A 17,348-nucleotide genomic window follows, 5' to 3' on the forward strand; every position below is an offset into this window, starting at 1 on the left:
ATCAAGAGAATGCCAAGGGTGTGCAAGGCAGTCATCAGAGCTAAGGGTGGCTACTTTGAAGAAACTAGAATATAAGAGATGTTTTCAGTTATTTCACACTTTTTTGTTAAGTACATAATTCCACAGTGAGAATCTACAATGTAAATAGTCATGAAAATAAAGAAAATGCGAAGAATGAGAAGGTGTGTCCAAACTTTTGGCCTGTACTGTACACTAAAACATGTTACTGCAGATCAGGTTTATCAAGAGCTGCAAAGTTACAGTAATTGTATGAATTGCAGTGTTTTGGATGACGCGTAAGAGTCCACTATGTTGGCGGATAAGGAACTAAATCAACAAAATCCATGAATATACAAGAGAACAGCTGGAGAATAACTGTCCACTGTAGTGACCACCATGCATGAAAGGGTTAAGGTTTTTTTTCCCCATTGAAAATGAATGGAGAGTGTTTACAGCATTTAAGGAAACTTTCTCATTGAAGCTTTTATACCTTTCACCAGTTTCACCAATACCACCCAAAAACAGAGAGATATTTGTGAACTTTCAGGGGTTGTGTGATTCATGATTTTAGATTTTTTAAGTCCAAAGTGACTCCTTTAAGTCATTTCAGCAGATATTCAGTAGTTTCTTCAGTTTTCATTTTTCACTCAAGCAGTACTTTCTAACTTCAGCAATTTCACCAACATTCTGCCGTGTTTCAACAACACTTCAGCTGGATTCCAGCAAAGCTTCAGCCATCAATAATATCAAGCAACCTCTCCAGAGACTGAGATGGATCCAGCATTGCATATTCATATACATTTTATTTATTTATTATACTCATGTTTATAGATATACATATTACATATACCTTACGTATTTCTATTTATGTATTTATATAATGCATTTTTATTTATTATACATTGCATATTATATACATATTCAGTATCACATGTATAAACCAAAGATTTGAGAAAATTATAATAAATATAATATTACATGGTAAAAATTGGTAAAGTCTGTCTGTATCTTTCATTTCTCTTCTCCTAGTTTATGGAAAAGGTCAGTTTAAGTTATAATCATCTGTCATTAAAAAATTGATCCCCCAAAATAAGTTTGGGAAACACTGCTTTAGATTTTCACCAGACCCTCATTGCATAACGCTGCTGTCAGTCATTGTAGTTATTAAACCCAACACTGAAGCACAACAAACACACAGGGAAAACACTTGCATGTGATGTATTTCATGGGTTTAAGGGACCCCAGAGCCAAATGTGCATGTCTCCGTGCAGCATTGCTGATTCAGTAGTGAGTCACTTTGAGGCACTGTGCCCACCCTAGCATTTTCTAAAGGTGCCCTTCTCAAGGAGAGCGTCCCCTTCTTTAGGTCTGGGGGAGATCCAGGTATGTCTGGTTTGGATAAATGACTACTTCAGCAACTGATGTTACAGCCTGAACTGCATCTATCAAAGTCTGGCACAGTGCCGTTGAGCCTTTTTTAACCTAACACCCACCATGTTTCAAGAGAAGCTAAATTCCATGTTTTTAAGCTGCCTTTTCTTTTGCCCTTTTTTTTTTTTTTTTTTTTTTTTTTTTTTTTGGCTTGCCTTCTAACATTGCCACTTTTTGTTTCCTCTGAATGATGTGGGTCACTTTGATATGGATCTGACTACTGATGCATAAAGTACCATTGTCAGGGTGCACAAACTTGGCAACTAAATCCCCCAATGATTTCATAATGATATGCCAACACTTGGCTGCATTTTTGTTGTATGTTCAATAAAGATTAAACTATTTACCCAAAGGCATAGTGATTTTTTTTTTAGCTTGCTGCTTATTTAAATACGTTTTGTCCTTCCTTTGTTCTTTAAGGAGGTTAGGGGAAGGTAAGAAATCATCTAAAATTGTCCAAGAGAACAGATGAAAATAGCACTGGAGAGTTTAATCAATTTGTTTCAAAGATGAAAGAGACTGCAGCGCATGTGGCCCTTTCTCCTTTGCAGCAGGGAAAGACCCAGTAAAATTCCAAGATGCACAAATTCACATTCGATGACCTTAACAAATCAGTCAAAGCCATATGTAATAAAAATGAATGATGCTGGACTGCTAGGCATCTGACAAGGCCTTCAGGTTTTTTTTTTTGTTTTTTTTTCCCCAAACTGTCCTAAGGGCCCAGCTGCGTTGATTATGACACTTTCAGACAAATATGTTTTCATTACATTTCACAATCCTGAATCTCTCACATGACATTTCTATGGCTTTACACTTCAAAATTAGAATTCATGCTGACATTTTTCTCATACACCTCATAAGCTGTTTCTGGATATTTGGAGAGAAAGAGTCAGTATGGCAGAGAGAGTGCAGATGGAAAAACGTAGATGATAAATGTCTTCTCTGCAAAAAAAAAAAAAAAAAAAAAAAAAAAGGGAAGCTTAAAATTAAAATCACAGAGGAGATGAAAAATATTGAAAAGGATGAATATTAAAAAGCAGAAAGGTGTGTGAAAATATTTGTAGAAGGATATCTACATGATTGTAAATAAGTTCAAATCCCGTACACTTTGTTACAGTTATTAAACAAAACGCTAACTGCTCATATGCTTGCAGTAAAAAAATGAAATCATACGATGCTTGAATGTTTCCTAGTCAATGCAATAATTATATTTATATTTATGCATGCTGATTACCAAAGGTAAGATATTAAACTGAGAAAAAAACAACACAGTGTTAAATAAATACATAATATGCAGTCAGTAGGTCAGCATTGTTCCAAAGACACTGTTGTCTTTTTCTTTTTTTTTTTAATGGGTAACTGAGTAATTAATTTAGCAGACACACTTGAAAAATATTGGCGTCCATTTTCTCACTGACTTGGCTCATCTCCTTAAAGCTTATTTAATATGCTGGAAATAAACCAAAACAGATAGTAGGTTAAAAGGCCTGTATTTTCTTGGCTCTGTCATATAAGGAAAGAAAAATAAAACATAAGGCTGATAACCACAGGTATTACAGCACTCCTACATATGTTGGCAACTTTACCCAGCTCGTCAGTGTAAATGTACAATATCTTATTTTAATGGAGTTGAAGTGTGTTAGGTAAGTTTTCACATTGTACGTGGTTGCGTTACATCTTGTGCACATACGTATTAAAGCAGAAGTGTCAAACATATGGGCTGTGGGCCAAAACCGACCAGCCAAAGGGTCCAATCTGACTTATGGGATGAATTTATGAAATGCAAATATTACACTGTGTCAAAGGTGTGGAATTCATTTTACTTCAGGGCCCACACAGAGCACAATGTGATCTCATGTTAAATAATAGCATAAACTATAAACAAGTGTTCAGAGAACACAAACCTCCACCAAGCACCCCAAACAGTGTGCATGTGTGGATGGACTATTTCTTTTTAAATTAAACAGTTTTAAAGTTGTTCCATACAGCAGAAAAAGTTGAAGCTTGGTACCAGTCATGTGTATGTCAAATTATATTCAATTCCAATCAATATTTGTTGAGTTATAATGAAAAATGTGTTGTAAATGGGATTTTCAATGTTAAATTGAAATGTCCACAGAGTCCACATTCCACAGTGGATGTGGACAATTTTGTGCCAGATACAAGATATTGTTATAAGCTACGGGTGTATCAAATCGAAGGCTAATTGGAGTTGTTTTGAGTTTTTTATGAATTTTTGAAAATTGCTCAATGATGAAAGATAGGAAAATTTGAGATTTTGTGACTTTGCTGTGACCTTGAACTTTGGCCTACTTGGCCCAAAATTTAATGGGTTTGTTCCAGGGCCTAGGCCTATCTGTGGGTACAATTTGGTAAAGATGGTTGGAATAGTTTTCCTGTAAAGTTGCTAACAAACAAACAAACAAACAAAAACAAACACAAATAAGAAAAGTACTTGGAGAGCGCAGACCTCCGCCAAGACAGATCCCCCCACCCCCCGATCACCACCAAAATTTAATCATTTCTTCCTTGTGCCAGTATCAAAATTTCCTGAACATTTCATGAAAATCCATCCATAATTTTTTGAGTTATCTTGCTAAAAAACAAACACGCATGCAAACACACAAAGCAAAGTGATCACATTACCTCCTGGTGGAGGTAAAAATGGTAATAATCCAAATGTTTCATTCGAAAAAAGCTAAATTACATTATGAAAATATTTATATTTACAAACTATCTTTTCACAATAAAATGCAAATAACTTGAACAAATATGAACAACCTGAAATGTCTTAAGAAAAATAAGTACAATTTTAACAATGTAATGTCTGTTGCTTTTTGTTTTGTGCATTTGTAGAACTGTAAGTGATATTGTTGAAATTAGTGCTGCTGTGATTAGCCAACGTAATCGACCACGAAAATTTGTCAATGGCAATTTTTTTAGTCGACAAGTCGTTTTACTATTGAATGTCTATTTATTTTTAGCTGCGGCACCTTATAAGCCTCTTGAGTTTCATTGCTCTAACCATTCACCCTCACAGTCCGCAGATCAGTGCGTACCCGTTCATCCCTCCCCCCCCTCAGTCCCCCACTCTTACATGGAAAACATCCCACTTTGTACTTTTTTGTTTGGTAATATTTAAGTTATTACCTCTGCCAAGGAGGTTATGTTTTTGTCAGCGTTGGTTTGTCTGTTTGTCTGTTTGTGTGCAAGATAACTCAAAAAGTTATGGACGGATTTGGATGAAAATTTCAGGAAATGTTGTTACTGGCACAAGGAACAAATGATTAAATTTTGGTCTGATCGGGGGGGGGGGCTGATCTACCTTGGCGGAGGTCTGCGCTCTACAAGTGCTTTTCTAGAAAAGACAGCACAGACCTCCGCCAAGGCAGATCAGTGCCCCCACCACCACCACCCCCACCCTCGATCACCACCGAAATTTAATCATTTGTTCCTTGTGCCAGTATCAACATTTCCTGAAATTTTCATCCAAATCCGGGGTACTGATCTGCTTTGGCGGAGGTCTGCGCTCTGTGAGTGCTTCTAGTTTATATTGTTTACATTTGTCTTGGTACAGATGACATTTTATGTTTTGGCCCTTGAGTTGTATTCAAAATAAAATGGACACAACAAAATAACAAACACTTGATTTAAAAAAAAAAAAAAAAAAGTCGTTTAGATTAGTTGACTAATTGAAAAAAATGTTGAAAGATTAATCGTCAGAAAATGAGCTGTCTGTGGCAGTATTAGTTGAAATTGATTTTTCCTAACAAATGTCAGGCTATACATGGTTGCTGAGGTTATTCTCATTTTCATAATATAATTTTACTCTTTCACACTTAAACAAAAATACAAAAAATTTAGATTATTATTTATAGGTTGTTATGTATGCTATTGTACTGGTCTGGCTCACCTTAGATCACATTGGGCTGCATGTGGCCCCTGAACTACACTGAGGATTAAAGGATCCTTCCCATCTTTCGTGCCTGTGTGATCATGTTTGGGTTTACCTCTGCTCCTCCACAGGAACTGACTCCATCTTGGGATCGGTGGCTCTGCGGATCGTCATGGGCAGCTGGTGGCTCTTCACCCTCATCGTGTGTTCATCATATACAGCGAACCTGGCTGCATACCTCACCGTGTCACGCATGGACAACGCTGTCCGGTAAGACTAGTCTGGATCATGTTCTGTCATGTGTTACTTCTTCAATCGTCACAGTTCAGAACCACTTCACAGTCTTAGAAAGAGAGTTACAACCATTTATTAACCCTTTCATGCACAAATTATGAGAACCTTAGTCAATATGTTTTTCTTGAGTGTTTTTGTTTGTCTTTAGGCATGAAAAAAACAATGCAATTGATTTTTTTTTTTTTTTTTTTTTAATGAACATATTTTTCATGGAGTTACAAAAATGTCCACTGAGCTGGACACCATGCATTTAAGTTTTGAAGCAAAGAAACATTTATACAAAAATCATCATCAGAAAGTGATATACTGTGTGAAAACTATGAAATAAAAGCATTTTTAATGCCACTAATTGCTAAATTGTTACTGTTTTCTCACATTTGATCACACTCTAATATTAGTTATTACTCATTTCATGGAGATAAAATCCTCCTGAGACCCAGGAAATGGCCTGTTTTAGCTTTTTTACATTAAAAAATTGTCTTGATTGGAAACTGCATAATGCAACAGTTTTTTCAAATTTTTAAAACTACTTTTATTTATTGATTGATTTTTTTAATGGAATGTCCTTTGTAATGGACAGCATTTTTAAAGTAAAACTGTCAAACTTTTGTCCCCTACAGAGGACAAAATGCATTGCTGGGTCTCAGAAGGATATGCAAAATAAATAAATAAATAAATAAATTGTTTGTTAATTACAGTCTAATACCAATTAGCAATTGATTTACACTAAAACATGTTACTGCAGAACAGGTTTATCAAGAACAGCAAAGTTACAGTAATTGTATGAATTGCAGTGTTTTGGATGATGCATGAGTCCTGATATGGAACTAAAACAACAAAACCCATGAATAAACAATAGAACAGCCGCAGAATAACTGTCCACTGGAGTGACCACTATGCATGAAAGGGTTAATAGTAACATTGTGTAAACTGTGAAATTAAAATGAAAACCTTTCTTAATTTAATTATTATCATTTATTATAATATTATCCTCTGCACTTAGTATCATTAAGTAAAACTCAAGAATTTTTCCGTATTTAATTTACTGATTGCATATATGTTTAATTCAAAGATTATTCTATAAAAACTGACATAAAAGTGTCTTTTTCAGCAAAATATGTCATTCAGTGAACATAAAATAAACATCTACAAGACTGTTTTTAATTAGTGATTTATATTGTAGAGGATAAGTGTTTCCACATTCATTCCAGAGCCGCTGAACACTCAAAAAAGACACACAAAAAGCTGAGAAACTGCTTTTTACCTGAATTATCTTAACACGTTGATAGGTTTAGGGCAAGGGTGTCAAACTCATTTTAGTTCAGGGGCCACATTCAGTCCAATATAACCTGAAGTGGGCCGCACCAATAAAATAAGAACAGTGAAAATAGTAAAATTACATTATAAAAATGTTTACATCTAAAAAGTTTCCTTAAAAATGTGAATAACATGAACGACCTGGAATGAAGAAAAATAACTGCAATTTTCATATGCTTATCATTTTCACATGTTCAGATCACAGTGGATCTAAAATCCACAAAACACTTATTAACAGGCAGAATATTGTTAAAACTGCACTTACTTCTCTTAAGACATTTTAGGTTGTTCATATTTTGTTCTGGTTATTCAAATTTTTTGCTAAAGGATAGTTTGTAAATGTAAGCATTTTCATGGAAATTTGCTTTTTTTTTGCATGAAAACAAAAAGAAGAATCTGTAGTTGTCATTATTTATGGGTTATTATGATAGTATTTTACTGGTATAACCCACTTTAGGTCATATTGATCTGTATGTGGCCCCTGAACTAAACCTATTCTAAATATCTTCAGTATAATTTTTGCATTTTACATATTTATCCCACGGGCCGGATTTGACTGTTTGGTGGGCTGTTTGTTTGACACTTGTGGTTTAGTGGTTCAGAAACTGTTAAACATTTTCCATCAGTAGATACTTTTGGTCGAGGCAGTTGTTGACATCTTTGGGGGTTAACTCTTCAGTATGTGTTAAAGAGTAAAAGTCAAATTAAAGTCTCGATCTGTTTATTATCATTTGCCAAAATGTGATATTCCAATTAAATTTTTGGAACTATTAGATATGCTGATGGTAGTTAAATTCTAGTCACTTATAAATAAATATGAGATGAAGCTGGTAGGTGTTAAAGCTGCAGATGGAGAAGGAAATAAAACAAGCGCCAGAAACCAATGAACTTGTGGTAAATGAGAGTTAAGTGTCTGCTGAGTAACAGGTCACTGTTGTATCACAGCACATTAATGATTCATACACTGTTTACAGCCTAATTAATAAACATTTATTAATATTTTATGACACTGGCGTTATTGTAAAGTGGTTCCTATAATGGAGTACATAAAGTTAAACTAAAAACAGGCTAGCATTAGTGATGCATTGTTTCACTGTAAAGCCACATGATTTAATGAGAACATGTTGGTCTCACTTGGCCCACTTTATTGTCCTGAATCAAACACTTAAACACTGTCCGACCCAAAAAAAAAAGTTGCGCATGCAATATTTCACTGCACAACCTTTGGTTTTGGACACGAGAAACATTCCCTCTGACATCTTTTTTGCCACCTAATGCTTATGTAGGGTCACAATAAGGTTCAGAGTATTTTTTCCATCTATAGTTGCATTAATTTTTTATTATTAATGATGGAGGATCGGACCACTGCATCAAGTCTTCATCACATCCCAAATTAGTGTCTGAACTTTATGAAGGCTAATCCATGTCTCACTCTCCCTGAACCGTTCTGTCACAAGCCTGATGATCCTGATCAATCCTGGCATTGTCCAATCTGTAGGACGTTAAAGACATGAGAGGACACTTACTGCAGTTAAATAACCTGTTCCAGCTGAAAGATTATTAACTACTGCAGTACTTACTCATGGAAGGATCTTTCTTTCTTTCTTTCTTTCTTTCTTTCTTTCTTTCTTTCTTTCTTTCTTTCTTTCTTTTGTTCATGGTTGTGCATTTCATCAGTAACATTCAATAATCATCAAGTAAACAAACATGTACACACCCATGCTCGAAAAGGAGCAGGATGAAGAAAATCTTATATTTCCTGCCCCCCTTCTAAATAATAATAACCTTAATGGTTAGCCATACACAACTAGCTATAAAATCATACTGTATAAAGTCAGACAAACCAACAAAATACATCCAAAGATAGTACCAAATGAATACAAAACCAAGTGCAAAACTACATATCCAGAAAGTACAAAACATAAGTAAATATAAACCTTATGAAATGATGCAAAAACATTTCACCAGTCCAAAACAAGTAAATAAATATGTCACAAAATACAAAACAAATACAAAGCCAAATGTAAAACTTATAACTGTTCATATAATCTCATTGTTCTTTCTTTATACACTTTTTTCAGTTGGAATATGTTTTTACAGTCCTTCAATTCATTATAAAGAGAATTCCAGAGTTTAACGCCAACCACTGATACACACATCTGCTTCAAAGTTGTCCGTGCACACTGGTGTTTGAAATGACCTTTCCTTCTATGCTCTTCATTCTCTGCAGTGAAGACAAACAATTCTTGTAATTTAGCTGGTAGTGCTTTACTTTTGGCCTTGAACATAACAATTAATGTCTGTAACTTAACTAGTTCCTGCCATTTCAATAATCCAGAATTAATAAATAATATATTAGTGTGTTCCTGATAATCTGCTTTATGGATAATCCTGATAACTCTCTTCTGTAGGAGATATAACAGCTTTGTGTTACTCTTATATGTATTACCCCAGACTTCCACACAGTAGCTAATATATGGCAAAATAAATGCACAATACAGTGTTCGCATTGCCCTGTAATCTAACAAATACTTTACCTTATTTAAAATGAAAATACTTTTCGACATCTTTTTCCTCACATGTGCAATATGGGATTTCCATGTCAGACCTTCATCCAATATTACTCCCAAAAAGCGAAGTTCAGAGACCCTTTCAATATTAATTCCATCTATAGACAATATTACATTTTCCTCCCTTCTTTTCTTACCAAAATCATAAACTTTGTTTTTTTTTATATTAAGTGATAATTTATTAACATCAAACCATCTCTTAAGTTTAACCTTTTCTTGTTCAATAATATTAACTAAAGCTTTTAAGTCATATCCCAAACTGTAAAAATTAGTATCGTCCGCAAATAATACAAATTTCAATAACATTGAAACATCACAAATGTCGTTAACATATATGATAAACAATTTAGGTCCCAGCAGGTCTGAACTAAGTGCTTAGTTAAATCCGGACAGTTTTTTTTTTTTTTTTTTTTTTTTGTGCGTACTGTTTTTATTTATTTATTTAGACTGGGCAGTGTATATTATATGGTGTATTTGTAACCATGCACAGCCTTGAACACAGCTGTCTGCTACATATCTTTATATAATATAGACATCTTCTGCCATCCTTGAACTGTCTTAAGTTTTATGTTTGGTCCTATACACACAAAAACACCTGTGCACCCTGTACACTATGTACTGTAAAGTGTTTTCTTGAGTGTAAATGGTTATTTTTGTACAGAAACAAGTGCTGTGGCTCTGGTTGAACGTTCATTAGTGTGTAGTGCTCATTGGTAAACAGAGTTTGGTCTATTCTGTTTTTCTGTAATTTTTGACCCACTGCCTAACAACTAGCCTGTCCTCAGTCCAAATGTTATTTGTCAGTAAATCCAATTTGGTTTACCGTCTCTCCCCAAAGAATGGCTACAGAGGCATTTGATTGTATTGGGTCTGTCTACTGCTGAACAAATAGCCACATGTGGACATATGAGGACAGGGAGCGAATGTTAAACAGTGCACAGCTCACCTGTGTGGACTGATGTGTATTTTACACTCAGATTTGTAATAACAGGAACACAAGTCTTTCACATAGTACACAAGTGCTGTTTAACTACTGCAATCAACCTAACTCCAAATGATTATTTAGGGGAGTGGGGAGAAAACAAACTTAAATTATTAATGGAAAAATCAACAAATATCAAAAACACAAGCCCTTAGAAAACACATCCCATACTACTGTTGTTCCCGGAGTGCAGTCCTTGTGCACTCCGTCTCTAAGCTAATCAGAGTTCACTCAGCAGAAAACAAAATTTAACCCAATGACCCCAGAAACAGGAAATCCCCAGAGAAATGCTTACAGAGCAAAGTGGGTTTATTTGCCATCTTCTTCCTTGGGAGAAAACCACACTGCGGTTCAGAAAAGCTGTATACTCCAGATTTGTACGTAACATGCAAGTCTCCAAGCACTGAGTTTGACTTTACCGGATGTGAAATAATACTTACCTATGACTTTCTTGATAGTCATGGCCTATTTGCATGTCTTGTGCAAATCTGGGAGGTCAGTGCCTATACACAGTATATGCAAATAATGAGAGTAATTTCTGATTTGACTTAACCCAGAAAGACCCAAACAGCCGCCGGCGACCTAAACCATCTTCTGATCTAAAGGATCAGAAGAGCTGTGGGTGGAGCTCGGCCGGGCTGGACGCCAGAATCCCACGTGCTGATTGGAGAATCAGTCGAAAGGCTGAATCCTGTTTGATTGACAGTTTTTTTCAGATCCCCTCCTTCACTGACACAGTTCAGTTTAATACCGTCACATCTTCTGCTGTGAAAGAGAGAGAGAAACCACTATGAAATTACTCGTTCATTTCTTGCACTGTAAATAAAACACACTCATTCTACTTCCTTGTTTCAATTTAACATAATTTCAGCGTTTTCTTGTTTCAGTTCCATAATTTAGTCATTTCTTATTTGAGTTTAATATCGTTTTGAAGATAGTTAAATCAATCATAATGTCGGCTAGGTCGGAGTGAAAGGAGCATCTCTTGTTTAAAAAGGCTGAAGTCTTACACCTACGTACAACACAATGGGCCAAGGCAATCTGAGCAGACCAGCTCTGCTGGACATTGAGAGGACACTGGTCCAGTCCCTGGAAAAGACGCCGACTTGGTAGATAAGGTCACTGAGCATTTTCTTAAAAAGGAACGGAGGGCCGAATTTATGTTTAAATAACTTGACAAATTTTTTTATTTTTTTTATTTTTTTTTTTTTTATGTAAGCCAACAATGAGCTTCCCCTGTCTGAAAGACGAGCAGCCGCCACTGCTGTTGACCCATTAAACCTAACAATACATGCAAGTAATTGGTGTAAAATACAGTTTGTCGTCTTTTCATGGTCATCAGATATGACCCATTTGGACATCCAGAGGCTCCATAGTTGCCATGGAAACACTGTCATCTTCTACAACATTGATTGACCAATAAAACCCATGGAGTTTGATCAATGACAGTAGATGGAGGCACTTGGTTTATGTTCACGTAATGCTGTATTTGACTGAAAAAATCACTTTTTCTCCAGTTTCCTCTGTTTTTGATATAATAACTTCCAGTTTAATTTGAGCTTTTATGAACAGCCACATGATCAGTAAATTGTCATGTGTCAAAATTAGATACTACAACGGAAAGTATCTAATTTTGACTGAAAAAAATGCAAAATACAGAGGATAATATTGTAATAAATGGTGACTTTTTAAAAAAAGCCATACAAATTTTTGACAAAAAAACATTTAATTTCCACCACTGCATTGTTTTAGATAAATATAAAATTTCTTAATTTAAATAATTTTGTGACTTTTAAAAATGCGTGCCTGACATTTAAAGTCTTGCATGGACTTGCCCGTCCTCCTTTGACAGATTTTATCAAACCCTGCTCTGTCAGTGGGATGGTCACCAGGGCCACAGCTCAAGGAGACTGTGAGGTGCCACACAGGTACACTACTTTTAGACAAACTACACTTTCAGTCCCTGGAACTGAGTATTGGAACAGTTTACCACTCAACATAAAAGACTCACAATCATATGCCTCCTTCAAATCACAACTTAAACAATGGATGAAGGAAAACCAAGGCTGTGATCATCACCCTCACTGTGTTGTGTTGTGTTGTGTTGTGTTGTGTTGTGTGTCAGTTGTCTTTCTTGTCACCTACCTAGGGAGTACAGATGGAAATGAGCACTGTTGCTACAATCTGGCATATTTACAGCTATAATTGTTGTAGATGTTCATTAATATGCACTGTCCCTAATAAATAAAGTAATAAATAAATAAATCACTTAGTAAAGGTTAAATAGAGAGAAAAATTCATTTAGGAACTGACTCAAAAGTAGCACTGGGTCTTTATGGGTTAATACATCTGCTCCTAAAAGACAAAATGCAGACAAAAAACAGGAACATGAAGAGTAGTTGATTCAAATGTGAAAGAATGGGATGAATTTATTTAATGCAGCTCAAGTTTAATTTGTACCTGTCTTTGTGCCTGGGGGTCAGTTCTGACTAGCGAAGGAAAGAGAATGCTTATTTTTATTGCAGATAGGAAAAAACCCTACAGTTTCTCTTCATGATTGGGAGTTTCTTGATTAACTGAAAAAAGGCCCCTTAAAGCAATTTCACGCCTTTTTTTTTTTTTTTTTTTTTTTTTAAATTCTACCTCTTACTTTGCATTTCCTAACATGCCTTTTTGACCCTGTAAAAACACTTAAATAGACAGAGAAGGCACGTATGTCTGGAATGCAGTTCACATAAAACAGAGGAAATACAGTCACGGAAATAATTATTAGACCATCAAAAGTCATAAAAACAATGCTTATGCAGTCAAATACTAACTCCTGTGTGTATCATGTGACTAAAACCGACAGAAAAGAAAACATGAAACGCCTAAAAGCACTGTTTTTGTCAGTACAATGCCATAGATATTGATGTAAGAACTGAAGTGATTTTGGTTATTATCAAGAAAACATGGAAAATGGATAGATATCAGCTCTGAAATTAAACTCTTATGAGCTATTTTTGTTGTTATCATTATATTTGTCCAAACATATGTACCTTTAGTTGTACAAGGCATTAAAATGAACAAGAAATTGAAAAAAACAAGGGGTGGTCTAATAATTTTTTCCGCAATTGTATATAGGAGTGGATGATCGTATTAGCTCTTAGTTGGCCTAGATCTTATACCTCCTGCACAATAGTACAGATTTAGCAAAATGGATCTTTTTCTCTACATTCAGATTCAGATTCAGAAAACTTTATTTACTCCATGCGGGCAATTCATTTACAGCTTGCCACAGACAACAGCCCACATCCAAAGTGCAATATGACAAACATAAATAAATCAGTGCACAAATAATGGATCATTGAAAGCAAGTACGAATAAATGCATTTAAATAATCAACAATAAATAATCAATAAATACCAATGCAGACTAAAAGACCCTATTGGTTCTGCTAACATTAACCCTCCGGTATCTCGTCCAGCAAGGCCCTTACTAAGCACCAAGTGTGCCTTTTTGGCACACTTGTGGAATAATGTCAAAAAAATTTTCATACAGTTTGTTTTTAATTCTTTTACACTTTTTTTCTGTCATCAACTTGAGCTGTAAATAAAAATACCAAATACTCAATAATTGTCACATTTTTTAACCCTTTAAATGCTGTGTTTGTAATGTAAACAAACCATTTTTTTGGAAGCAAAAAATAAAAAAAATTTTAAAAAAGTTTTTTTTTTCAATATACTACATAAAAAGTGGATCACATATTATTTGATTTTTTCATCCTGGCATATGTCAATGATTAACTCCAACATTGGTTAATTTGTATTATTATTTTTGGCACTAGGTCAAATGTTCAAAAATACTAGCATCAGTCACCAAGTGTACATAAAATGCACACCTATAAATCAAACTATTAAATATTATATATTGATTTATTTTTCTGCTCTAATTTGATTTTATTTTTGTAAATCAAGGTTAGCCCCAATCATACATATCAAATGGAAGAAATAGCGTGTTTTAGACACACTTGGGAGACAGATGCTAGTCTTGTAATTTTCTTTTGTTGACAATGTGCAAATTTTAGTTGGTGGCCAGAATTTAAAAGATCATGCAAAAATGAACAACTTTTGAATTCTAACCTTATTTAAATTGTGAAAAACAATATGAAGTTTTTTAAAGCGAAGTGCAAAGTGTGCCTAAAAGGCGCACCCGGATACCGGAGGGTTAAAAAAACAAAGAAAAAAAATAATAATTTGAGCATCTTTTCCGTATGAAACTGATGTTTTAGTTTGCAAAAATTTTAAAAAAGCTTTCCTATGTGAAGATTTCTAAAAACTGCAGTTTGCGTGTGTCCATCTGTTCAGGAAAAATAAAGAGAGTGGAAAATGATGGCGTCACACCCCATTTTGCATGTGTCTGTTATTGTTTTGTGTAATGACGCTGCACCTGAGACATCAAATCCAGGTGTATAAATCAGACCTGCAGGCGCTCGAGGTCAGCACGGATACATTTGGGAAATGAAGCAGATCGGTGTTATGGTGAAATGATTATAATGTATACAACAAACTTCAACAACCTGAAACAACACTTCAGTAACTTGTGTTCACAACTTCATTTGTCATTTCTGCTCTTTTTAATGACACATTCAATCCTCTTTGTCTGCTACAACCAGTGTTATCCACTGTGTCCATAAGTTTATCTGTGGTTTGTCTTGTGTTTGTATCAGTTTTTAGTTGTTTTTGGGTTATTATAGAGAGAAGAAAAAAAAAAAAAAAAAACAAGACAAGTGGTCCCAGGCACAACAAACCCCGCCCCTCACACATATTGTATCTTATTTTGGCATCGATCCAGGTGATGTCATCATGTCTATGCATGTGGTGATGTCAGTGTATTAATTGACTATATATGTGCCAAGTTTGAAGTAAATTGAAACAAAATTGATGTTTTTTATAGACATGAAATTTTGGCCTTTATAAGTAAATGGGAGAAGAAAAAATATTTTCAAAATTCATTAAAAATCTAAACTTTGACCTACTTTTCCCAAAGTGTAACCACATCTATTCTAAGTCACTGGCAATCTAGAAACCCAATTTGGTGTGAATTCAACCAATAGTTTCGCTGCTACAGACATGTGAAATTTTGCCCATTATAAGTAAATGGGAAAAAAAAATAAATAAATCATAAAAAATTGAAACTTTGACCTACTCTCCCCCAAATTTAATGACATCTATTCTGGGTCCCTGGCAATTTATAAACCCAATTTGGTATGAATTGAAGCAACAGTTTTGCTGCTAGAGTGTTAACAACAAATAAAGAAACCAAACTAAAAACAATATCCCTCGCTTCCTCTTCGGGGGTAAAAACAAATGAAATGAATATATCTATTTAGAAAAATGTCTTTATGAGTATGAACGGGGCATTATCATAGAAAATCACCAGTGGTTAAGTTTTGTAATTCTATGAAAATGTATTAAAGCTCTTTATATATTTCTGTATATGCTGAACATGTAGCCTTTTTGTGAAAGAGGAATAACAAGCAGTTGTTGCATCCTTTCCACAAATAATTTCAGTTTTTCAGTGTTTCTGAGGGTGTTGTTTTTCACCTCCTTTTTTTATGTGGAAGAACCTGCTTTTGTCACAGTAAATGTTATCTTTTGTGAGTGGTTGGTTGTTGGTTTCTTTCCTATCCTAGAAAAGATATGCTTATTAAGGGACACAAAGGCGCTTCAAATCAGAGGATTTTTTTTTTTTTCTTAATATTTTTTTTTACCTTTATTTTATCAGGCAAAGACATTAAGAATGGCTCCTTCTGTACAATGTCTACCAGATAGGGAGAAAGAGGAGGGGTAAAAACAAGCAAAAACAATAACTAATCAAACACACAGAACAAGGCAGTTCATCAGATAAGAATAAATAATATGCAGAGACAATATAAGATAAATAAATAGGTCTTTAAGTGTCCTTAAGCAGATTGAAAAGCTGAGACTGAAATAAACATATCCCATTTTAGTGTTTTGTAACAGATTCCAGTCATTAGCTGTAGCCGACTAGAAATTCTTTCTGCAGTAACGGGCATATTTAACGTATAAAGCATTAAGTATTTGCCGTGTACATCTGCGCAACATCATGGAAGTGTGTCCTTGCTGCAGTAGTCCTTGTGGATCCTTCCATCCAGGCTGAAGTAGGCAGCTGTTCACCTCTTACAGATACAGAACCGCTTTATAACAACATATCATTAAATTAGACGGCACCACAAAATGACGGACAAGGTTGAAAACAAACATGATTCTTGCACTAAAATACCAATACCGTGATCCTCATGGAAAATGGCAGCTTGTTCGTGTAATGTTTGAAAACTCGAAATCTAAATCATTTCTTTCATGTGAGGATGTTTGTCAGACACAGCATTGGTAGTCTGTCCTCCAAGCTGTGCCTGAGCCTTGAAAACATTTGGACAGATATGTGTGGAATTTTAAAAGACAGCGTAGTGCAGTGCAGCTTTGGTCACTTGTTTTGCATTTGTGCTTCTGAGAGTAAAATAATTCGTTTGTTTTATTCATTGTATTAAGCGTACTTATTAATTTTGCATTAAACACCACATTTTTATTTATTTAGTCAACATATTTCTTTCACTTTGTGTTTTTTTCCCACTTGTTAACTCATTAAAATAACACCTACTTCCTTATGTAAAGAGGTGAAACTGTTTTCCTGCCAAGAAAAATAACATCTTTTTTTTTTTCCCTTGTGTATTTTGATATCATCTAAAATAATGCAAAACGGACCAACAGGTTGTTTAAATAATAACTGCTGAGGCCTCATCGCCACAAACACACACACATCCACGTTAGGGTTTTTTTTTAATAGTATTTCTTGAATT

The 17,348-nt window shown here is 34.8% G+C and overlaps 1 protein-coding gene across 1 annotated transcript in view; it reads left to right on the forward strand.

The window, feature by feature from the left end:
• grid1a (glutamate receptor, ionotropic, delta 1a) overlaps window positions 1–17,348 on the forward strand; it is a 374,524-nt gene that overhangs the window by 344,911 nt on the left and 12,265 nt on the right. The window contains exon 12 of the mRNA XM_030156621.1: window positions 5,458–5,596. Coding sequence (XP_030012481.1) covers window positions 5,458–5,596 — 139 coding nt within the window. The remainder of the gene's footprint in view (window positions 1–5,457; window positions 5,597–17,348) is intronic.

Source organism: Sphaeramia orbicularis, chromosome 15 (assembly GCF_902148855.1).
Source record: "Sphaeramia orbicularis chromosome 15, fSphaOr1.1, whole genome shotgun sequence".
NCBI lineage: Eukaryota > Metazoa > Chordata > Actinopteri > Kurtiformes > Apogonidae > Sphaeramia > Sphaeramia orbicularis.